The sequence below is a fragment of the Pongo abelii genome, chromosome 9, assembly GCF_028885655.2.
Source record: "Pongo abelii isolate AG06213 chromosome 9, NHGRI_mPonAbe1-v2.0_pri, whole genome shotgun sequence".
Classification (NCBI taxonomy): domain Eukaryota; kingdom Metazoa; phylum Chordata; class Mammalia; order Primates; family Hominidae; genus Pongo; species Pongo abelii.
In genome coordinates, this window is record NC_071994.2 from 80,968,862 (window position 1) to 80,993,091 (window position 24,230).

The 24,230-nt window shown below is 44.8% G+C and overlaps 1 protein-coding gene across 21 annotated transcripts in view; it reads right to left on the reverse strand.

Annotated features, from left to right (window-relative positions):
• TENM4 (teneurin transmembrane protein 4) overlaps nucleotides 1–24,230 on the reverse strand; it is a 3,040,222-nt gene that overhangs the window by 246,006 nt on the left and 2,769,986 nt on the right. For 20 of the 21 annotated variants that reach the window (XM_054526090.2, XM_063711315.1, XM_054526091.2 and 17 more), the window contains one exon: nucleotides 621–876. In XM_054526090.2, the coding sequence (XP_054382065.1) occupies nucleotides 621–876 (256 nt within the window). Of the gene's footprint in view, nucleotides 1–620; nucleotides 877–1,158; nucleotides 1,307–24,230 lie in introns of those variants that run through there. The other variant, XM_054526100.2, reaches the window with a different exon arrangement.

A 24,230-nucleotide genomic window follows, 5' to 3' on the forward strand; every position in this document is an offset into this window, starting at 1 on the left:
GTATGAGGATTACATAATGTCACACATAGGAAAGCCCTTGTAACCCAAAGCTGATGTATACACGCTAGGGGTTATTAGGGCTTTGGGCATAAAGGTGGTAGCACAGCAGGGAAGGAGGAGAGGTGGGGAGACTGACATAGCTGAGTGCCGACGCCAGGCCAGGCAGGTCTGACACTAGGCATTGGGTGGTAGAATCATGTAGGGAAAGGCAAAGATGAGGGCCCGAGCCAAACCAGACTGAGAGCCTGCTGTTGGTCACACACCTGTGCAAGCCTCGTTCACACGTTAGCTCTCATCTCCTTTAACAGTTCCGTCCCGCAAACGTCATGGCCATCGTGTAGACAAGGGAAGAGAGGCAAGGGGTTGGTGCGGGGGGTGTCTAGCAACTTGGCCAAGGTCACACCTTTGGTAATCAGCAGGCTAGCACTGGACCTTGGGTCTCTCGGGTTCCAAAGCCCATGCTGGCAGTCAGAGAACCGCATCCCTAAACCGTGCACCCAACTCCAGCTCCTCCGGCCAGCGTTATCTGGGGACACTGAATGGCCCCGCCAGCCAAAGACCTTGGTCCGGGCCCCAGCTGCCCGCCCTCCTCAGCCTCACCCGCCCTACCGGCCGCGCACCTGGTCTCCAGGGGGATGTTGCTGTTGAGCAGCCAGTTGTCCTGGGCGTGGGCAGGCTCCTGGGCGCCGCCGGCAGGGGGCTCTCCGGAGAGCGAGTGGTCCGTGGGGGCCGGGCTGGGGTTGCTCCTCGGCGTGAAGTTGCCCCGGTTCAGGGAGTTAATGGAGGCCGCGTGGTGCTGGTTGGGGGTGTGGGCGTGCGAGAGCGGCGGCGGCGGCGTCCGGAGCCGCGCGTGGTTCTGCAGGCCGCCCGGGTGATCTAGGGCACAAACATGGCGGTCAGCGGCGGTGAGCTTGGTGCTGCCCCTCGGCTGGAAAAGCAGCCACGGAGGTCTGAGCAAGACCACAGAAGAGGGAGCCGGCAGATTATACATATTGATGCAGTCAATCAGTAATTACACGACAGATGTTTATTGAGCACCTACTATTCTAGGTGCTAGGGATACCTTAACCTACTAAACAGACAAAAATTCCCGTCCCCATTGAGCTTAAATTCTAGTAGGGGAGTGAAACAAGAAACAACATAAAAAAGACTAGTTACCCATCTCAGCAACTTCACATTGTTTCATGCTTTTAGGACGTGGTTTTTAAAGTGTGGCCAGGGACCAGCAGCTTCAGCATCGTCTGGGAATTTGTTAGAGATGAAAATAAGCCCTGCCCCGGGCTGACTGAATCATGAACCCTGATAGGGCCCAGGAAACTGATTTTACAAACCTTCCAAGTGTCTCTGATGTATGCTAAAATTCTAGAACCACTGATTATATATGATGGTACACAGTAAACGAAACAAACCAACTTTTTAAAAGTAAAACGTTGCCGGTCGCGGTGGCTCAAGCCTGTAATCCCAGCACTTTGGGAGGCCGAGGTGGGCGGATCACAAGGTCAGGAGATCGAGACCATCCTGGCTAACACGGTGAAACCCTGTCTCTACTAAAAATACAAAAAATTAGCCGGGCGTGGTGGCCGGCGCCTGTAGTCTCAGCTGCTCGGGAGGCTGAGGCAGGAGACTGGCGTGAACCCGGGAGGTGGAGCTTGCAGTGAGCTGAGATCGCGCCACTGCACTCCAGCCTGGGCGACAGAGCAAGACTCTGTCTCAAAAAAAAAAAAAAAAAAAAAAAAAAAGTAAAACGTAGAGTTTACTGAGATGGTGATAAATCTAAGAGCACATACAGCCAGGAAGGGGACTGTGGCCTGTGTATGTAAGGGCAGTGGTGAAATTTTAGATAGGGTGGCCACATAAGGAGAAAGATGACTTTTGAATAAAGTGAGCCATGCTGGGGTCTGGTGGTTAAAAACCACTCAACATTTACTGAGCACATCCAATGTGCCAGAGTCCCGTTCTGAGCCTTCTACAAGTGTAAATTCAGCTAATTCTCACAACCGCCGCGTAGTAGGGACTGCTTTTATCCCCAGTTTACAGATGAGAACATTGAGATACTTTATTTATTCCCTTTAATTATTCAGAACAACAGGTATCATCACCAATTTATAGATGAAAAACGTAGACTTGGAGTAGGTAAGTAAAGTGCCCAAGGATTTGTGGCTAAGTAGGTGTTATTGGCAAAGAAAGAAAACAAATACAATTTCTGATGATACCACAAATGAGGCAAGTTGTGGAGGTAAATCTTCACCATCCATCTAAGCTATGCTCACAGAAAGCCTAGTCTTTCAAAGCGGATGATATTATGGGGGTGGTGGAGAGGCCAAGAAATTAGATTCTAACCTAGATTCTATCACTTATTAACCACATGGGCATGGACAAGTCATTTAACCTCTTTAAGCCTCAGTTTTCTCATCTGTAAAATAGGGGAAATAGTTTATTTGGGGGATCACAGGGCTACTGTGAGATCAAATGAGGCAATTGGTAGGAAATAAATATTTCTGAAGTATTCTGCTTCCTTTGTTCCTCATGACAATTCTGTATTTTATAGATGAGACTAAGAATCAGAAAGAACAGCAATATTCCAAAGGCTGTGCTCTTCCTTGGATAGGGAGAAGGCTTTTTGGAAATCATCAAGCACAGTCAAGTATGAAGCACCATTAGTGTTATGGATTTTTTTAGTGTAAGATGCATCACTCTGCTTTTTGAGTAAATCAACCTTTTATGCCAAAGGGGTATAAAGCAAATCTGGTGGGGAATTCAGGAAAGGGGAGTTAGGGGTGGAAGGGAGAAAGAAACAGAAACCCTTCTGAGTGGATCACTTCCTTATTACAAGCTGCTACTTTCGGCATAAAGCCCACACCTGGCTTATTAATACAAAACCCTCTGGAATCCGATCCATGGCTGTCTTCCAGCCTCTTCTCCCGTCAGCTCCATCATGCATCCTCCACTCCAGCCACATTTTTCCTCCGAGGCCAGGAGATGTACTGAGACCATCTAAATGGCCAAAACCTCAACTCCCAGAAGGAGGGTCCCCAGGAAGGTGACAGAATGTGAATGGTACTTCCTGAAGACATGCAGTTTTGTAGTGCTGGACCAGAAGGGAACTAGCAAGGATGTTCCTTGTTGGGAAGGGAGAGAATCTGGCAGGCGAATACAACCTGTCCAGGCAGAGTGGTGTCCCACTCAGAGAACAGGGAGTATTGGACGAGAAAGAAGGTGAGAATGTGCAGGGTCATTTGTTTTGTCCAGCTGTTCTCAGGTAGCACTTCAGTGGAGACAGACAGCAGCAGTGGAGACAGACGGCTGGGACAGAAGCCAGCAGCAGAAGCAGCCTCTTGGGCTGACTGAATGTTCTTCCCAGCCTTGGCCTTTCAGGCTGCTGGCAGTAGTTCACCAGAGCAGTGGGAGGCAGTGGCTGAACCACTACTGTCCAATGGTTATCAAGAGGCCAGCAGAGAAGTGTGACCCAGTCCTTGCTCTTGCTCTGGTCCTAGGAGTCAACCTCATGGCATTTTACTTAATTGATAATAGTTTCTGCTATGTATTGGAGCATCTATAATGTGTGCTTTCAAACCCTTAACTTTTCTAATGCTCACAACAACCCTTAGGGGGCAGTATTTGTATTCCCATTTTACAGATGACGACACTGAGGCTTACAAAACTAGTCAGTTGTTCTCGTAAACACAAAAGCCAAATTCAGTCTACCAAACCATGGTGCCTTTGCATAAAACTTAGACACCTCCTGGAATGTCTGTCCATGGCTAAATGCAGGAAAAAGGTCCTCAGTGAAGAGAGTAGCGTCTGATGTCTGAGTCAGGCAAGCCTACAGACATTTGCTTTGTGACTAATGGGGACACCAGGCTCTGGCTTGATAAATGTTCAGGAAAACTGTCAAAAGTCCTGCAATGATGAAATTTTAAGTAAGATCACTGGTCCAGGTCTAAAAACTAACTTCTAAAAGGAAATTCTCCTATGGGGACAAGGAATGTTTTCTATGGGGACAAGGAATGTTCTGGGCCAAATCCTTTCTATCTTTTGAGCTCTCAGCTCAACTGCCTCCCCATCCAGAAAGACTTCCTTGATCTATCCTCATTTTCCTCTTGAATGCTGACAGCAGGCAACCCAGACCTCTCATTTTCATCTCCTCCCCAAGAACAGGCATACTGATGTCCACATGTTGCCTCCTCTGGGAGGTGTGAAAGTCCCTCTCTTCTCTTCTCTGTGCTGGGTGATCACAGAGCCTAGAACTGAGCAGATGCTCAATTAAGTTTATTGAATGAATAGCTATGTGAATGGACTGAGCTGTCAGTGCAAGCAAGTGAGGTTCATGTGGGGCATATTTGTGTGCAAAAAATCATAGTAGACCACTCTGGGCCTGCTAGACCATGGGTCTATGCAGGCCTTTACTTATTTGCCTGGAGCCAGAGTTGCAGAGGCTTGAGCTATGCCCTTTATTTCCCTTCCCTCACCCTTTCTAGCTTGAGAATGTTAAGAAAGGGGACCTTGATGTTTCCTGGGTTCCCAAAGGAAAAGCTCTGTATTTGGGAGCTCAGCAATGGAAACTTCACTCACAGACCCCAGAAAGAAACATAAACTTCCCAAAGAGCAAATGTTTCCTCTGGTCTGAATGTACTCTTTTTTTTTTTTTTTTTTTTTTTTTTTTTTTTTTTTTTTTTTTTTTTTTTTTTGCTCCTATGGCCAGGAGGGAAGACAGAGGTGAGAGGCTACAGAGGAGACTTCTTTTATCCCCCCCACAAATATGCACCCTCATCTTTGGAGGGAATCTCAGAATCAGTTCACCCATTCAGCATTTATTGAATGCCTATTCTGTGCCAAGTCTTGTACACTAGGTATTGGGAATAAAACAGTGAACAAGATAAACATGGCCTAAGAGAGAACTCTCTTATAGTTTCTATTTACTGGCTGGGTGACCTCCAATAACTCACTTCTGTTCGGTCCTTGGTCAGTGTGTCTGTGAAAGGGCACACTTTCCTACTTCACCACTTTCTGGAGGATGAAGAGCCATGGGTACCATCAACTCCTACTAAGCCCTGAGGGAAAGACCCATGTGTCATTTCTTTCCATATCCCCAGTGTCTGCACAGAGCTGTGCCTGATGCATGGTAGGCCCTCAGTAAATATTTACAGAATGTCGGGGAAAGAACAACAACTCAGGTAGTTGGGCTTTTTGCCTGCACAAGCAGTTGCTTCTCTCACGCTACCTGGGAATACACATTGGTACACTTGCAAAACTGTGATGTAAATTCCAATTTATACCCTCTTCTTACAGATATAGCTACCAAGTATATCTGTGAATCAAGCCCAGATGTGAGTCATTTTACTGCTATTTGTGCACAACACTGCCAGTAAAGGTCACTTGCTTACCTGAGTTTTGCAAGCCTGGTTTTCCAGGAAGTTTCTTTGCTTCCTACAAGTTCTTAAATATATTTGCAGTTACTAGTGTCCTCCAACATGTTAGGCAGTTTTCATTTTAGATGCACAAAAATCCTGAACACCGAAACCACCTGGCTGCACCTCCCGGCTGCACCTCCCTGAACCAAGATCATAGCGAGGCTCCTTTACAATGCTGGGCAGAGCCGTATGTAAGAGAAAGAGACTCGGCTTTGGTGTCAGAGAGCCCTGAGTTCAAGTTTTGGCTCTGCCACTTAGAAGATGTGTGACTGTCATCAAGTCACTTACTTTCTCTGGAGCTTTAGTTTTCTTATCACTAAATAGAAATAATGCCCACCTTATAGGATTGTTATGAGAATTAAAAGAGATAATGTATGTGAGTGCTTAGCACCATGCTTGGAATATAGGAATTCTGAAAAATGGTAACTATTAATTCCACAATTACAATAAAGTCATGTTGAATGAATAAATCGCAAAGCCCTGAATCATCACCATGGTGATCACTCTTCAGCATTTACAGCAGGGGTTCCAAAGCAGAAAACCTTGAGAGAAAAAGAGCAGGACATATCTAACAGAAGTGTGATACTATTTTATTACACTGAATCCCACTCTGGACAACCTGCTGGCTCCTAGGAGCTCTAGTCGCAGGAGGGTGCCTGTAGCTGAACTTGTAGTTCAGGAACTGATGAGAATGGCTGTAGCCCTGACATTCAGAATAAAACCAGACACATGGGCTCACCATGTATTCAAAGATGAAAGCTCCTTTCTGCATTAGACTAGCATCTCAGAGCAAACCAGGCAGGGGCTGCTACCCCAATCCATACCTCTCTGCCCTGGGTTGAAGGTGTGCCATAAGGAGAAGGCCCTAGTGTTAATCAGCCAGGAATATTAAACAGCCCCTTGTTGTATGCAGGGACTTGATGGATTAAAAGATGAGGATAAGCCTCATCCTTGACAAGTAGCCAGTGGTTGGGAGGACAGCTGGCAAAGATACAAGAGCAGAGCTCAGGGATCTCACAGACCTAGACCTTAATTCTGTCTCCTAATAGCTACATTCACCTCTATGAGCCTCCAGTCATTCATCCATAAAATGTATATATAATAGTAATGGCAATAAAAGGAAGAGAAAGAATATGGACTACCGTAGGTTGAATACATAGAGATTCAGAAATAAAACAAATATGGTCCTTGACTTTGAGATGCTTATAGTCTAGTAAAGAAAACGGATATACAAACAGATATATACTACACAAACTGGTGATGATAAAATTATACATCACCATCATCATCGCATACATTAGTTAACATTTACTGAGTATTTACTACTTGCCAGATACTTTCTAAGTACTTTGATTATTTAATCCTTATAACAGCTCTGTAAAGAAGGTACTGTTATTACTCCCAGTTTTGTAAATGAGGAAACTGACACATAAAGGCTAAGCAATTTGCCCAGGATTTCGAAACTTTTCATTGGTGGAGCCAGAATTTGAACTCAGGCAGTCTGCCTCCATAGACCCTATTGTTAAACACTCTTTTTTGTGTGCATTCAATGAGTGAATGCAGGTAAGGTGCTTACATCAAGGCCTGCCACATACTGAGCACTTTCCAAGTGTCGACCACAATAATCCTTATCGGCATACGCCACAGCCCCAGGGAGCACCACAGGTGTGGAGGGCAGCTGCCAGACTGACTGTCAGGCTCAGGAAAGGTTTCTGAGAAGTGACATGAAACCTATGCCTGAGGGGCATTCTAGGCAGCAGATAATGCATGTGCAAGGGTTCAGAAGCAAGGCCAGCTGGGGACAGTTTTATAACTAGTGTGAAATGGCTGTGTGAGAACAGTGGCTGCGGGTGACGTAGAGACGCTGGGGCAGGCCCAGGTGGTCAGTGCCTGGAGGTGCCAGGCTAAAGACCTTGGCCTTTATCCAGAGGGTGGGGGGTCACATTAGTATGTGAGGAAGATTTCTGGTGGCCACGTGGAGGATGAACCAGGCCGGGACAGGCTATAAGAACCCCCTAGACTGATGGCAGGGTGCCTCCCTCGTGGAAAGATTCCAGTGGAGTCTACCACTATTCTTTTATAAGATCACATTCATGAGAAAAAGGCATAAACTTCCAGAGCTTTGGCTCAGGCAAGGAACTCAATCATGTCAATAGCCCTGTGATCTAAGGCCAGCTCTGGCTCCAAGAAAGGGTGCCAGGCTGAGTGCCCACATCCAGCCCTGCAAATGGCAGACAGGTGCCTGAAGGTCTCCTTGCTATGGAGCTGATGATGACCCAAGCATGCACTGCAGTCATTAATCGGGTCCTAAAGATTGTCAGATATGAAAGATGATGGTATTTAATTATCATAAAACAAAAACTCCAGCTGCCTGAGAATGCCAACAGAAAGAGTTATTTGGCTTCCATTAAAATGCCATCGACTACCACTGACATGGGATGGTGATGTAGCAGTGCTGAGAGCTTAGCTAATGAACCTTGGCCTACACGACCAATTTACGAAGGCCAGAAAGCTCTTTATCACCACAGTCAGCAGTCGGAATCTGATAGCCTGACTTCCAGTCTCAGTTCTGCCTCCTTCAAGCTGTAGAATCTCGAGCACTTTATTTAACCTGAGTTTCAGTTTCTTCACTTGTCAAATGTGTATGAAAGCACCTTGCAAACTGTAAAGTCTTGTGCAAGAGTTAGAGAAAACTATCAGTATTATTGTTACCTGAACCTAGAATGGATCAAAACAATGAAGTCCACAATGTAACCACCAGTCTGAACATGAGGCTAGGGGTCACACTTTTTGTAGTGTTTTCTCTGCCTATTCACTCCTTCTCTGGACAAAATGCTTTTGGTTCATTCTCACTTTAGTCCTATGTCATGGCCAGTGCTCAAGGCTTCTAAACAGTATTTGGCCTGAAACCCCAGATGGACTCACACACAAGGAAGGGCCCACAGAGGACAGCAGACTGTGGGGCTTCCCTGGCTCCCCTTCCAGTATTCTGATGGGGAATAAAAAATAGCACCTTGAGATCATAATATGGCTATTTCTGCTTCCTCATTCACTTAGTCAGGACAGAACTTTGGGTGAACACTCAGATTATTAAATTGCTTTGCATTTTACAAACAGTGATGAAGGGACAATGTATGAAAAAGCCTCATTGTATGATGCAGTGGTTTTTAAATAGGGGTGTCCGGAAATGAGGAAGAGTGTTTTCTGGTTGTCACAATGGCTGGGAAGCACAGCTGGCCTTTGGCAGGAGGTGGCCAGGGAGGCTAGCTGCATGCAATGACTGGGACCAGTGATCCCAGGGGATATGCACTCCAGTTACAGTAGGATGGGTAAACAGCTACTGTAAGACTTTATTCTCTGTTTGCCTCCTCCAGCCCCATCCTTAGTTCCAGACCATTCTCTGCCTTTCTGTGTCCCAGGAGGCTGACTCCTAAGGACTGCATCACCTGGGCTCCCTTGCCCACTGGTTTCTGGATAGGTTTGGCTAATGGTGAGCACAGCAGGACACTGAAAGGTAGGAAGAGAGACAGGCTGGAGTAACCTTCTTGCTATGGTTTGAATGTGTACCCCAAATTTCATATGTTGGAAACATAATATCCAAATTCATATATTGATGGCATTTGGAGGTGGGGCCTTTGGAAAGTGATTATGGTGAGATAAAACCATCAGGGTGGGGCCCCAGTGGTGGGACTGGTGGCTTTATAAGAAGAAGAGAGACCTGGTCTGGCACACTCTTGCCCTCTCACCATGTGATGCCTTCTGCAAAGTTATGACATGCTAAGAAGACCCTCACCAGATGTGGCCCCCTGGACTTTGGATTTCCTAGCTTCCAAATGTAAGAAGGAAATTTATTTTCTTTAGAAATTACGAAATTACCCAGTCTGCTAGAGCACAGACAATGAACAAGACACTTTTTTTCCCCCAGCCCGTGGCAGCTCGGCTTCCGCTCTGAGTCTCAGGCAGTAGCCACATCCCTCCAGGCTACAACAATTTACAGATAGAGTGGTCTAGGAAAGCTTCTAGGAAGAGCAAGGACTTGAACTGAGCACTGAAGTAGAGGCAGGACAGAGGCAGACAAAAGGGGAGCAAGAGGGCATTCTAGGTAGGGGCCTGGCATGAGTGAGCAAAGGCCCACAGGCTGAAAGATACAGACCCCTTGTGGCAGCAGTATGGTGAGAGACCTGGGCACATGGAATAGAGATCTGGCAATGGACCACAAAGACAGATGAGGTTGGAACCCACCTTTAAGAGCCTAGAGCCAGAGGGAGTTTCAAGGGTGTTCAGAAAGAGGGCTCACCCTGACTTCCAGTGAGACAGAGTCTTGCTCTGTCGCCCAGGCTGGAGTGCAGTGGTGCGATCTCAGCTCACTGCAACCTCCGTCTCATGGGTTCAAGCAATTCTCCTACCTCAGCCTCCCGAGTAGTTGGGATTACAGCCACACGCCATCATGCCTGGGTAATTTTTAAATTTTTTTAGTAGAGACTGGGTTTCACCATGTTGGCCAGGCTGGTCTCGAACTCCTGACCTTGTGATCCGGCCCGCCTCGGCCTCCCAAAGTGCTGGGATTACAGGCGTGAGCCACTGCGCCTAGCTGACTTCCAAATTTTTAAAGCTAAGAGTAGTCATAAGAGTGAACCAGAACTCCCAGGCTTCATTAAAATGCACATGAGGTTCCTCAACCATCAGTGAATGTTCTCTAGGATAGGACTGGGGGAGAGTGCCCTACTGCCTTTAACTAGACAATTGAGGGAAGAACAGAGTTTTGGCATCTGCCAGAGAGAGGTGTAATCAACATTGCTCTCTATTCCTAGGGTCATGGTAATTCATAGACAAATTAAGCCAAGAGCATCACAACCTGTCTCTTTTAAGCATGGGGCATGCATAACTTGGCTGGGCCACCATTTGAATCCAAAAGTAGAACTATCTCACAACATATACTCCACCAAATTTCATTCTTGCGCTTATCCCAATCAGCGGCTAATTTGCTGTGTGACCTTGGGCAAAGCACTTAACCTATCTGAGCCCCAGTTTCCCCAATTGACAAACAGAAAAGGAGGTGGTGGGAGTCCACTCCAATTTTAAAATCTAAGACTATATCATTCTGAACCTGTATTTGTTAATGAACATCTGCTTACAAAATATGTGCACAGCAAGTCATGTATTATATTGTGTTGTGTGACTGGGCACCAAACAAGGCAAAAAGATGGAATGAAAGAAAGGGAAACGTGATGGTTCTTCCCTCCCTCCCTCCTTCCCTTCCTGCTTCTCTGCTTTCATTTCTTTTACAAACATCACTTTTTATATGCTTTGTCCTTGATACTGGAGATGTAGAGATGGATTAGACAAAGTTTCTGCCTGTAAAATCTGAACAGACTTGTTGGGAAAGGCCAGCTGCAGCCGGAGGGGTGGGATCTTTTCTGGATACATGCTTTCCCCCAACTTAAAGCTGTGTCTACCTCAAGGCAGAATTTGTCCTGGGAAAGCTTTCTGGCTGTCAAGTGAGTTTTCCTTCCTTCCACTGCCACCTTCTCACCCTTCTCAAAAATGATCTGATCCATAAACAGTTAGGTCAAGTCCCAAATCAACAAGGAACCATAGTTGATGGGTAAGAGGTATGTGTGTGTGTATGTGTGAGTGTCGGGGGTGGAATTCAGCTCAATAGGAGTCGGCAGTGTGATGGAGCGGATAAGCAGCTCATGGAAACGCAGGTAGGCTGCATTCACAGAGGAAAAGCACGAAGAACCAGGGATGGCCACGCTGTGCTGATTTGCTGGAGCGGGCCCAGAGGAGGGATACCGGATGGCGGGGTCAACTCAGTACAGCAGAGGCTGATCCTTCTCAAGGTCTCTGGAGCTAGTTAATGCTTTCCCTGGCTTCCTTGGATGGTGAAGGAAACTGTGTTCCTGTGGGAGTAGAGGGAGGACTGATGCTGTTAGCCTGGAGAGGAGAAGGGGAAGGGGAAGAGCTTAAAGAAGGAGTATGTGTTTAGGAGTCCAGCTGAAAAACGCTAAATGCCTTATAATGTCCAAGTCTCATAGCTTATGCCCACACAATTCATGTGCTAGGAAATAAAACACCCAATCACACGGTGTATTCGACAGTCCTAGATGGAAGAACTATTCCCAGCCTTGCCTTTAACTCACTCTGTGACTTTGGGGAAGTCCCTTTCTTTCTCTGGGCCTCAATTTGTCTATCTGAAAAAGGAAGGTCCTTCATTTTATAATCTCCTGAGTCCCTTCCAGCCGTTGATGATCTAGTTCCTCTTGGCTTCCCCTGTTCCTCTCAGGGAATTTCTTGGAAAGAAGGAAATAGCAAGAATACCACTGCTGCCTTCAAACAGCCTAAGGGGTGGGAGAAGGAGTAAATCTACTCCATGGGGCTTTAGGAAGATGAATGACAACCAAGACCAGGAAGTTACCTGGAGCAGACAGCAGTTAAGCTTAAGAAAACCCTTCCTCCTGCCAAGCTCTCCAGTATTGAATGGGCTGCCTCTTAAGGTAGTGAGCTCCTTGTCAGTGAAGCAGGGCTAATATAATGAGCCTCAACCTCCTGCCTGAATGTCAAGCCTCTACTGCTCTAACTAAATGTATACACAGTTAAACTTAATGCCTCCCTATCCCTGCAGCCCCAATTCTATACTCCCTCTCCTAATGCTCCTGATCTCAACACCACCAGCTGCTGCCAGAATCTCCCACCCAATCAATCAACCAGACCTCTGGGAACTGCCACTGTGTCTTCCTTCTTTTTCAGGTTCAACAACTTAACAATGTAACCAATTCCTCTAGCTGTCATCTTCCACATATCTGCTAGCTCCTCACCACCCCTACTGCCACTACGTTAGCTCAGGTCCTCACTGGTGGAGAGTCAGGCCAGGGGCATAGCCAACATGGGTGCCCCAGCCTGCCGGCTCACCCCCTTCAATTCAGTAGCTATCCATCAGATGGAGTGAACTCCCTAAAAGGAAACTGGGTTATGTTGCTTCCCTGATTGAAAGCATTTTTGTGGCTCCCCACTGCCTACAGTACAAGACCCCTCACCATCTGGCATGAATCCACTGCTCCAGGGTAGCACCCCATAGCTCCCCACCTCCCTCTTTAAAAAGGTGCCAAGGTTAACAGGTTAATTAGACACCACTCATGAAACTGCTCACTGCTTGTCTCATGGCCATGGCTATGCACATATTGTTTTCCACATGGGAGGCTTTTCACACCTTTGCCTGGTTAACTCAGATTAGAAGTTTCCTCCTCCAGGAAGCCTTCTCTGACCACTCTCACTCCTAGTTTGGGCTCTCTAGCCTCCATGGCTCACTCTGAGTTATCACCATTTGTTTACTGGTCTGTCTTTTCCACCAGACTGTACGCTCCAAGGGCAGAGGTTGTATCTTAATATATCATAGGCTGTGTGAGGCTAGAAGTGGATGATTAGCCTCTCTGGGGTACCAGGTATGTTCCCATCTGTGGACTCTTTTACCTAGGAACTGTCACTGGGGTGATTTGGGCACTCTGTTCATCCTCATCCTTCTCCTTAAACTTGACCTGACATTTCTCCAAACTGCACATTTAAGACAGCTGATAATTGAGATGGGCATAAACTCTTTTTATTTTTATCAACAGTTGGAGATGCCATGAAAAGAAAATCAAGACAATGAATCTCAAGGCTTCTGCAGGGAATAGCCTACTTTGTTGAAACTGATGGCCAGCATCAAAGGTCAAGGCAGGTTATCAGGTCATTTTCCAAATTCTAACCCCAATTCCATGGGCCCTGCAGAAGGCTAAATACCAGCACATGGAAGAGGTGAATTCTCATCCATCATGTTCATACCTTTCCCTCCACTTTGTAGCCATCGGTAATTTTGAAGAAATGACTTTCTCTTGGAAAAGACACTGAGATTCCTCAAATGAAAGGGACAGGTTGGCTAAAAGGTCACTAGAACCCACAGAGCAGTATTGCATGGTGGGTAAGCACCGTGGCTCAGGCTCAAGCTGCCTCGGGATCAAATCTCACCTGCCCTGCGTACACACTGGTCATATTACAGACCTTTTCTGGACTCCAGTTTCATGCCACAAACCTCATTCAAACAGCAGAGTGGCCAGGAGGTTGAGCGCTGAATCAAATGGAACAAAGTTTGAAACCAGGGTTTACCACTTACTAGCTTTGTGGCTTTGAGTGCGTTTTTAACCTCTGAAAGCCTTGATTTCTTCATCTGTAAAATGGGGATAATAGCATAATCTACTTCTTAGCGTTGTTGTAGGAATTTAGTGAGACAGTGCATATGGAGTCCTTAGCACAGTGACCAGCCAATAGACAGGATCAATTTAGACTATTAGTTCACTCTCATAGCTCCTTGGAATTACATCTAATTAATTTTTCCTTATGCTATAGGGTCTCCTAGGGCAGAAATCTTATTTGTTTTTCCACTTAGTGCTTGGTGGCTATAAAATGTTTGTTGAGTGAAACTAAATTAAGCCTTTGTCCATGTACATTCTTTAGGTGTGGACACTGGGAGGTTGTCAGGGAGGACAAAAATAAATATTTATTTTTAAATTTATTTCCTTTATTTTAAAAATTCCACCATGTAGAACTAGAGAATGAATATTTATTGACACATGACAATGATCAGGGCTTTTACAAAGGTTTCCTTAGTTCATCTTCAGAGGAACAGTATAGAGTAGGCCTTAATTTCTCCATTTTGCAGATAAGAAACTGAGCCTCAGAAATCTACTCACATCTTTGTTTATGAAATTTTTCAATTGTTTTCAATGATGGGATATTTCAGGCCCTAGCATTGGGGTCAACTCTGTTAAATGTGACATCTTGATTTAAAAAGCAAACGACATACAAAACAAGAAACCTGCCCACGGTCACACTGCTGGGAAATGATAAAAGCTAAGATCCCAGTACAAGCTTCTGATTGCTCTTTCTACTTCTGATGCCTCCTAGAGGCAGAAGAAGAAAAAATTAATTCTGAAGTACCTCGGCTACATGCACTGAGCAATTTATTAAATGCAAAAACCCCTCATGTATTTTTGTTATGCTTGAACAGCAACCATATCAATAGTCATATGAATGATGTTTTGGGGACCACAAAAAGTGTTGCTGTTTGATAACACACCAAAAGGATAATCCTAAGAGATAGGTGTTATTATCCTCCTTTCACAAGGAAGAAAATGGGGACTTTGCAAGGCTACGCAGCTTGCTCAGGTGGCAGAGCCCATAAACAGAGACTCCAAATGCGGAGTCCTTCCCAGCCTTCAGAGAAGTTGCAAGCAAACCCCTCTACCTTCACCGAAGAGCAGCCATCCAACTCCAGCAAGTCACAAGGCAGCATGGTGGCCTCCTACTCATGTGACCTTTACCTTCTTCCTCAGGCCCTAAAAGGCCTCACTTGGGGGAAAAGGCGGAAAGCATCTAACTAAGTGTACAAATCAGAGAGATGCTTTTCATCATTTACGACTGACCACATGTGGGTTTTTTTATTTTTATTTTTTTATATCGGCTCAGGAGATCTTGCGCAGGTATTCCATCCATCAATGTCCATAAGCCAAGTCATACTAGAAACAGATAAAAGAAATTTTGTCCTCCTGAAGTCCTCTCCAAAGTGCCCAGCTCAATCCCTAGGCAACAGAAATGTAATAATAATACCAATGATGGCCTCAAAGTATTGAAGGCTTGCTGAGATGCTAGTTAGTCTGCAAAGCATCTTTAGGCCACTGTCTTTCCATTTCATCTTCCCAAGAGTCCTCGGAGGTAGGTTTCAGAGGAACATAATACAGTATGGTAGGAGGGTGGCCTGGGTTTGAATCCTGGCTCTACTATTTCCTAGCTGTGGCCCTGCCCAAGTTACTTAGCTTTTCTTGTGCCCATTTTCCTGGCTTGAGATATAGAGATATTAGTCATAGTGTTGCCATGAGGATTCATGTAAAGTGCTAAGAACACGCATGACACACAGCAAGTACTCACTAAATGTTAGCTATTGTTATCTCTATCTTCCAGAAGAGAAAACTGAGGCTCGGGGAGAGAATGTGTTCATGCTCCATGGCAACTAAGTGCCAAGAAATCCAAGTCTGTCTGGCTTCGACTCCCATGCTCTTAATGGCGATGGTATACTTTCCACCCCTCACTGACCTGTACGTTTCACCTGGCATGCAGTAGGTGTTCTGCAAATAGTATTATTATTAGTATTTAAGAATGTCCTCTTAAGTGCTACGGTCCTTGTCAATGCCCTCCTACTCCTTCTCTTACCACAGCATCATGTGCTGTTTATAGAGCAGTCCCCTCACAAACCCCAGAGTCAAGGCAAAAACGACGCTAACTTTATTTCAATGCAAAAGGTGTACATTCTGTGGGCGCCACCTGGGCTTATTCCCCAAGTTAATTCTTTTCTCTCAGCTGTGGAATATTTTATTTTTCCAATTTCAGAATCTACTTATGTTAAAAAAAAAAAAAAAAAGGGAGAGAGAGAGAGAAATCTAATCAGCCCAGCTCAGGTTTGTGAAACAAATAATGCAGCCAGCATGGGACTTTAATCAAACAGTTATATTCATAACCACAGCGATCACTGTTCTGCCTAATTTATACAGCCCAGGGCATCCTGAAGAAAATGTCTCTTGACAATGTGAGATGCAATGCAGAGGTGCACTGACACCACTGAAGGGGTGTAGATCTCCAGGCCTGGCATCTTGATGAATCTGAAGCAAATCGGGATTTGGAGGCACATCCCCAGGAATTCCACCCATGCCTGAATGTCATTCTGTATTTTCTTTTTAAATAAGGAAGTGTGAGAAATAAACTTTTACCTGGCTGCTTCCTTTGTTTTCTGGAAGAAATAAAGTAGAAAGACCAAGCTGCCTTCATGTCCTAGAGAGGACAAGTGCTTCAGAGTCCGGTTGACATGGGTTTGAATCCCAGCTCTGCCACTCACTCAGCTGTGTGGTCTAGACAAGTTACTTAGCCTGTCTGAGTGTCATCTATAAAATGGAGATAATTGTACCTACTCAGAGATTGAAGCTTAAATCAGAGAAAGTGAGTTTCCTATATGAATTTTTGTATTCCTAATGGTCCCAGCACAAGACCTACTTATTGTAAATCCAATCTAAATGTTTATTCACTATGTCTACAATCCTAATGTCTATGGTTACTGAGTGAATATGATGTGTGAGAGATTGTGTTAAGTTCTTTACATGCATGAACTTATTTTATTCTAAAAACAACCCCATAAAACATGTATTATTATCCAATTTCCAGTTTGAAATAACCAAGGCTTTGAGAAGTAGGTAGACTGGTCCAAAATAACACAATTAGTAAGAGGGGGAGCTATTAGAGGTGCCATGATCACAGAGGTAGAGCCAGGATCCAAATGCAGGCTTGTTGATTCTTCTTCTCTGTCCTGCCCCCTCCCTCCACATCACCCATCAAACTCCATGCTCAGCACCGTGGCTAGGGTGACTGATTCGGGCAAATATGTGACTTTGGTCAGGCCAATCAGAGGCAATCACAAGATTTTTCTGGAGCTATAGAAAAAGTGGCACTGTTTTTTTCCCTTTGGTTACAAGGCTGGTAGTAGATAAGCTTGCAGGGGTCCCTTTGTCATCATATGGGGAATGCCTGCCTGAGAATAAGGCCAAAACAAAGGGAAACAGAGTCACGAGGGATTCATTAAGACATCTGAATGCCTAGATCTAGCTGCACTGATGGGAAAATGAGCCCCTGGACTTTCAGTAACATCACCCGTGACATTTTCCTTTCTTAAAAATGTGAGTTGGAGTTGGGTTTCCATCTTTACAGCTGGGAGTCATGCCTAACCCACTGTGCTATCAGCCTAGAGAGTGCCTTTCCTAGACCCTCCTCAATCCGTGAGGTTAGAACTCAACTCAGAGGCTGAAACACTGCATCACTCTTCAGGCAGACCTGACCACACCCTCCTTCATGTCCCAGGAACCCAAAACCACAAGGTAGCTGTGCTTGTCCAGCTAGTACACTAACTCGTATGCATGCATATGTCCCCCATTAATTTGTGAGCCCCTCGAGATGCCTCTTATTTACCACCATGTCACTTGCACTGAGTCCAGTGCTTGTCACATAGTAGGTGCGAATGTTAGTGAACAGATGAGCAGGAATCACTCTCCCAGACCTCATCAACATCTCAGCAAATGTTCACTATTTCCTCAGACCATCGATATCAACTCAGCCAAGCACTCCTTTCTCAAATATTTTTTTCCTGGAGCACCTTTCATATGCCAGGCATTGAATCAAGCACAGAGGGCACAATGACAAACAAGAGTAGTTTTTAAAACCAGAGATGTTTTAAAATATAATGCTCTACTACTATAAAGTTCTGACTATTTCTACTTCGTAAGAAAAATGTCCTGTAGTGATCTGTGGATATTAAGTAATATTAACGTCCATTTCCAGGTGGACAGACCATGACCCGTGTGGAAATGGGAGCAGCTGCACTGCTGAGCCCGGAGGCAGGAAGAGGTGTCCACTGGGTCATAGTAACACAGTCTGCAGCTTTGTTCATGGTCTCGTCCTCTCGCCGCATTACTCCTGGACACTGTTACTAATCACACTTATTCACATTGATTTTTTTTCTCCCTGAGGATGAACTACCTCATCCTTCCTTAATCTAATGATGAAATTAGGCAAAAGCAGCCATCTGATAGATGTTAGGCATCATCCCAGAGAGGAAGACATCAAACAAGATAATATATATATATAAAAAAGCCTTTTAATGTTTCCATTCTCTTAACTGCCCATGCAAATCAGGCAGAATAATTCCAAATGGGGAAAAATGTATTTGAGTCTGTGGCTGTTTTCATGACCCTTCCTTGTGTCGGGTCAACCAAAGAGTGCATTTTTGTGGCGGCCAGTCTTTCCTCGTAAGTACATGCTGAGCCTCCTGTGTGCCGGGCTCTGTGCTAGGTACTTTAAATCTGGGCTTTCTGATCTGTGTTACAGCACTGTGAAGTTTAACGCTATCAACTTCATTTCACAAATGAGGAAACTGGGTCTCAGGGAAGTGAAGGGTTAGCATGAGTCTGTCCAATAAGTGGTGGATTCAAACCAAGGACTAGCTTGACTCTCCAAGCACAGGGTCTTTCTACCTCTCTCCATTGTCTACCATTGACAGTGTATGTTACAGGGATCCAGAAAAGCTGGGAAGAGCCAGTCCTGTGAAGGCTGGCATTTATACAGTGTGTTGGGTCCCACCTACGGCCTGGTATTACTTAGGCCTAGAAAGTAATGAGGGAGATGCCTGGGTCTGTCATGTGTCTGGATATCCCAAGCTGAGGTCTGGAGAGGGAGTGCCACGGCACAGCAACCATGTCCAAAGACAAATGCACTGTGCCCAAGGGAACTTCAGAAACACAACTCTGTTTCTCTCTCTCTCTAGAACTCAAATGTGGCATTTAGGAATATTTCTAGATGTCAAAAGCCTCCATGAAGATACAGTCTGACTGTCCCCTTCACATACACTTGAGGTACACAGACACTTCCTTCCTGACTGTTCATATTTGCCTTGTCTGAGCCCGACTGTACAGCATAGCAGGGCTGTAGCCAAAGCAACCAGGCTCCCTGGGGAATCCTGCTCTCCCAGTAGACTGACAGGGAAGGCCTAGAGATGGAAGGTGCAGGACCAAGGCAAGGAGGGAGGTGTCAGTCCTGGGCAGCCTGGGGTCTTATTGACAGCTCAAGGCAATGTTCTGGGCTCATCACTAGACTGAAATCACATACTGCCTATCTCACTTGTGATCTCAGACTGAGGATCATGAGAATTCCCTTGGGGCCCTCAAACCCACAGACTCTCTCCCTTCTCTGCCTTCAGAGTACAGAGGCAAGTCAACCAACTTTCACTGGTACCTACTATGTCCAAGATCATGTGATAGGCATGGAGAGAGGGAGTAGCACGAATGTCATCTCTACCATCAAGGCACTGAGCCTCCTGAAGGAGACAGGCTTACAGACAACAGCCCTAACCAGATGCAGCATGGGAACTGCTGGCACCCAGGCTGTATATTGGATGTGATGAGGCTGGAGTGACTGATGTTTTCTTGCAAAATTGGGAGACAGTGCCCAGGAGAAGGCAATAAATGCCTATCAGATGTCCATGTGCAGCAGGCGCTCTGCAGAACATTTCTATTCAAGGTCTCTGAGGTGATCTCTGGAGGCCTTGAAGGATGGACAGAATTAAATGATAGGGACAAGGTATAAAATATGCAGAGACAGCATGAGGAAAGGCAGGCAGGCAGAAAATAATAGGAGGGCAGCCTATACCTTTCAAAAGCCAATTAATTTAATTAAGCCTTGCCCTCATGATGTCTTTATGATGGCAATTTTCTTGTTAACTCCTCGTGTGTTTTTGCCTAGTGTCTCCAATTAGGACAACATGTCTAAATACTTCTTTAAATCTCTGTTTCTCCCTAGAGTCCACACAGTGCCCTGTTTGCAACAAAATCTGACTTAACTGTTATGACAAAATGAAGACTACATTCCTATATGTGAAAAAAAACAGATTGGACTGACACAGACACAAATATCATTTCTGAATATCCTATCCAAAGGCAGATTTTAACTTCAAAAAGAAAACCCTTTGCATGGTGATACAAAGACTAGCAGTGAATGAAAGCAACAGCATGAGAATCCTGGTCAAACACGTCAAACATGTGATTATAGTTCAGCAGGCATCAGCCCCAAAGGCCTAAGACCTGTGAAATATCAGGAAAGTGAGTTAAACAAAAATGTTCCTCAAGTACAAAATACAAGGAGCGGCACTCGGGAGGTTAGGTGCACCCGGAGGTAGAAGACTCTCGGGCCTGGGATGAGAATCCGCCAAGGAAGGAGGTGAGATGTATGATGCCAGCCTCCAGCCGGTGCTCAAGACATCCTCAGCGTCTCCATCACTACCACTTACCACTATTTCCTCAGACCAGTGATATCAGCTCCACGAAGCACTCTTTTCTCAAATATTTTTTTCCTGGAGTACCTCTCATATGCCAGGTATTGAATCAAGCACAGAAGGCACAATGACAAACAAGAGTGGTTGGTTCTTGCTATCAAGTGGGAGGCAGAGCAGTGAACACTTAAATATTGTATGCCGCAGGCAGCCTGTGGTGAGGGCCAGATTCACGGGTGTGTGAACTCTTCAGTCACCCAGAGCCCTGCACTCAGAGGGCCCGTATTTGGTTTGATGGGCTGTCACTATCTTGAAATTCTGAAAGAATTTTGAACCAAGGGCCCTGTATTTTCATTCTGCATGGGGCCCCATAAATGACGCAGCCTGTCGTGGATACGATGAAAGACTTTTGCCCTCCATCTTCCATTCTGCCTTTTCCCTTGAGTAACAACAGTGTGGTTTGGGGGAACTAATCTACACTCAAGGTGTCTGAGTGACCTAAGGGTGACCTCATCCCCTGAGCCAATGAGTGTTTCAGGAATGAGCAGGTGACCCAGTTCAAGCCAGTGAAACTCCATGGGAAGATTTCCGGAAGTTTCTGGAAAAAATTGTTATTTGTTTTTATTTTTATTTATTTTTATTTTTTGAGACAGGATTTCACTCTGTCCCCCAGGCTGGAGTGTAGTGGTGCAATTTTGGCTCACTGCAACTTCTGCTTCCTGAGTTCAAGCAATTCTTCTTTCTCAGCCTCCTAAGTAGCTGGGATGACAGGCACGCACCTGGGTTTTTTTTTTTTTTTTTTTTTTTTAAGTAGAGACGGGGTTTCACCATGTTGGCCAGGCTGGTCTCGAACTCCTGACCTCAAGTGATCTGCCCACCTCAGCCTCCCAAAGTGCTAGGATTACAAGCATGAGCCACCATACCTGGCTATTCTTTGTTTTTTTTTTTTCTTTTCTTTTCCTTTTGAGACAGAGTCTTACTCTGTCGCCCAGGCTGGAGTGCAATGGTGTGATCTCGGCTTACTGCAACCTCTGCCTCCCAGGATCAAGCAACTCTCCTGCCTCATCCTCCCAAGTAGCTGGGATTACAGGTGCCTGCCACCATGCCTGGCTAATTTTTGTATTTTTAGTAGAGATGGGGTTTAACCATATTGGCCAGGCTTGTCTCAAACTCCTGACCTCAGATGATCCACCTGCCTCGGCCTCCCAAAGTGCTGGGATTACAGGCTTGAGCCACCATACCCAGCCTGTTCTTTGTTTTTAATACTGAGCAATGGAAGCCAGTCTGTCCTGACCATTCAGTGAACAAGCACATGGTCCACAGTGCTGCTAGCAGCCACCCTACAACAAGGGGAAACTGGCCTGAGTATGGCAGAGCAAAATCAGGATGAGAACCTGGGTCCTTGATGATACTGCTGGTCTCTGGAGCAGCCAGACCTGAGGCCCACCCTACCTCTGGGCTTCCTTTTATGTGACACAATATATGTCCCAGTACTTGGTGTTAAGTTTTCTGCTAATTACAGCCAAAAGTATGTCCACTGATGCAGAATCAGATCAACCTCATTTTATAATAAATCTTGATTCTACCACTTACAGCAGTACATCTTTGGGGAAATCCCATTTTCTCTCCTCCACTAGAAAATGAAGGCAAGAAATTATATTGTATTAGACTGTAGTGAGTGTCAAAGGCTGTAATGTTAGTGAAGATGCCTGGACAGTGCCTGGCACATAGCAGGGGTTCACTCAGTGATAGGTATTATGATGATGATAGTGTTCGGCCCTAACAGCTGTCTGCCACTGTGTTTCTGGTGATGAGTTGGTTAGGAGCTGAATTTCCCAACTGTAAGAAAAAACAGCAGAAATCATTTTTAAAAAGCTGTCTCTTGGCATAAATAGCAATGTATCACTATACTAATAGAATTTAAAGAATTTGACAAGCAAATTCAATCACTTTGTATATTACAGAAGCAGTAAGTTGGTCAGTTGCCCTCTCAGAAATCTGGACATTCCCTGGTCACCCATGACATTGGGGCTTTCCTCTTTATGAATGCTAACTGCTAGGTTCACTTACACAGGCTGAGAGGGCAAAGCTGTGATTTTGCAAAATTAAAAGTAATTTCATATACGTCACCGCTGATACAAACCCTAGTTTCTTTCTGTTCTTATTTGAGTAACCTTCTAAATCTTAATTCTTATCCTGTATTCTAACTCTGATCTCTTGACATTTCCACCTTTTCCCCCTTCTCTCCCAACAAAACAAAACAGAGCAAAAAGCATCAACTGAGATTTGTGTGATTTCAGCTTCAGAGTTGGATGTCTGAGTGTAGAATAAATTCTAATTCACTGGCGATGGGTAATGCACAAATTCTATCCATCAGCGTTTTAGCTATTTTTACTTAAAAAAAAAAAGTGTGTGTGTGTGTGTGTGTGTGTGTGTGTGTGTTAGTAGTAGTAGTTTTCGTGTTGCCCATAACCTGGACCTCTTTGAGACTGGATAATTCCAAACGAATCAGGAAATTCCAGTTGGGTACACTTGTGAGATGATTTTTGCCCTTCCTTATTTTCCATATTTTCAGGGAAGGAAAATGCAGGAGAGCTGGAGTCTGTTAGTGACTTGACAAACTCCCACCCAAGTGTGGGAGTTTCCTAAAGATGACACCAGTTGTGCTGGAAAGATTGTAAAAATGCAGATGCTTTCACACACTCCTCCATGTCAGTTTAAAAACTGTTTCCATATGAACCTCTTACATAGCCATGGAAGGAATGTTCCAGAAGGTCACCTCCCTGCCCTTCCATGGCTCCGTGCTACCCTCAAGTCTAAGTTTCTTAGCCTGGCATTCAAGGTCCATTAAGATCTGGTCCCTTTTACAGCCTTGTCAGTCACTGTATCTCTTATATTAAGGATCCTGTCCTAGCTACACTGAACCACTTAAAATTTCTCCAATAAGGCAAAGAAAAAAAAAAGCAATTAACAACTCCAAAAAAATAAATGAAGGCATGTACAAGAAAAGAGGAATAGTTACGGTGCACTACTTTGCTCAGGAGGAAAACAAATTAAAAAAAAAAAAAAACAAACCCAAAGCCCATATATTACATAATCATAGTTATATAACCAATGACTACCTATTTAACAAAAAATGATTATAATATTATGATAGAGTTCTATGGGGGAGGGAAAACGAGAGAGAAGGTGGTGTGGGAGTCTTCTTCTATTGCACAAAGTCAACAGATAACGTATAAAATTAATAAATGAAAAATAGCAGTACATGCACGTTATTTAGAAACATGGAGGTAAATGGCAGAAGAAACAGGTAGAAGAGATTAGAGTTCCTGTCTCCTGGGGAGTGAGACTTGGGAGTGGGGAGGGATGGGGCAAAGAACTGATTTTTCTTTTCTTTTTTTTTTTTTTTTTTTGAGGCAGAGTCTTTCTCTGTCACCCAGGCTGGAGTGCAGTGGCATGATCTCGGCTCACTGCCTCTGCCTCCCAGGTTCAAGTGATTCTCCTGCCTCAGCTTCCTAAGTAGCTGAGATTACAAGTGTGTGCCACCACGCCTGGCTAATTTTTGTATTTTCAGTAGAAACGGGGTTTCATCATATTGGTCAGGCTGGTTTCAAACTCCTGACCTCATGATCCGCCCGCCTCAGCCTCCCAAAGTGATGGGATTACAGGCATGAACCACCACGCCTGGCCAGAAATGATATTTTTTATTATAAACCTTTTACTAAAATGTAACTTTTAAAATTTTGTACACATATCACTTTCATTTAGAAATAATTACAAATAAAGGTGGTTTTTTTTTTTTTTTTTTTTTTGCCACAGAGGCATAGCTTTAACATGAGATTTGATGTTAATATTATAGACACTTTGAAAAAGGACACAGTAAACAGAGCTGCAGGGTGGTATTTTACAGATCAAGATAACTTGTT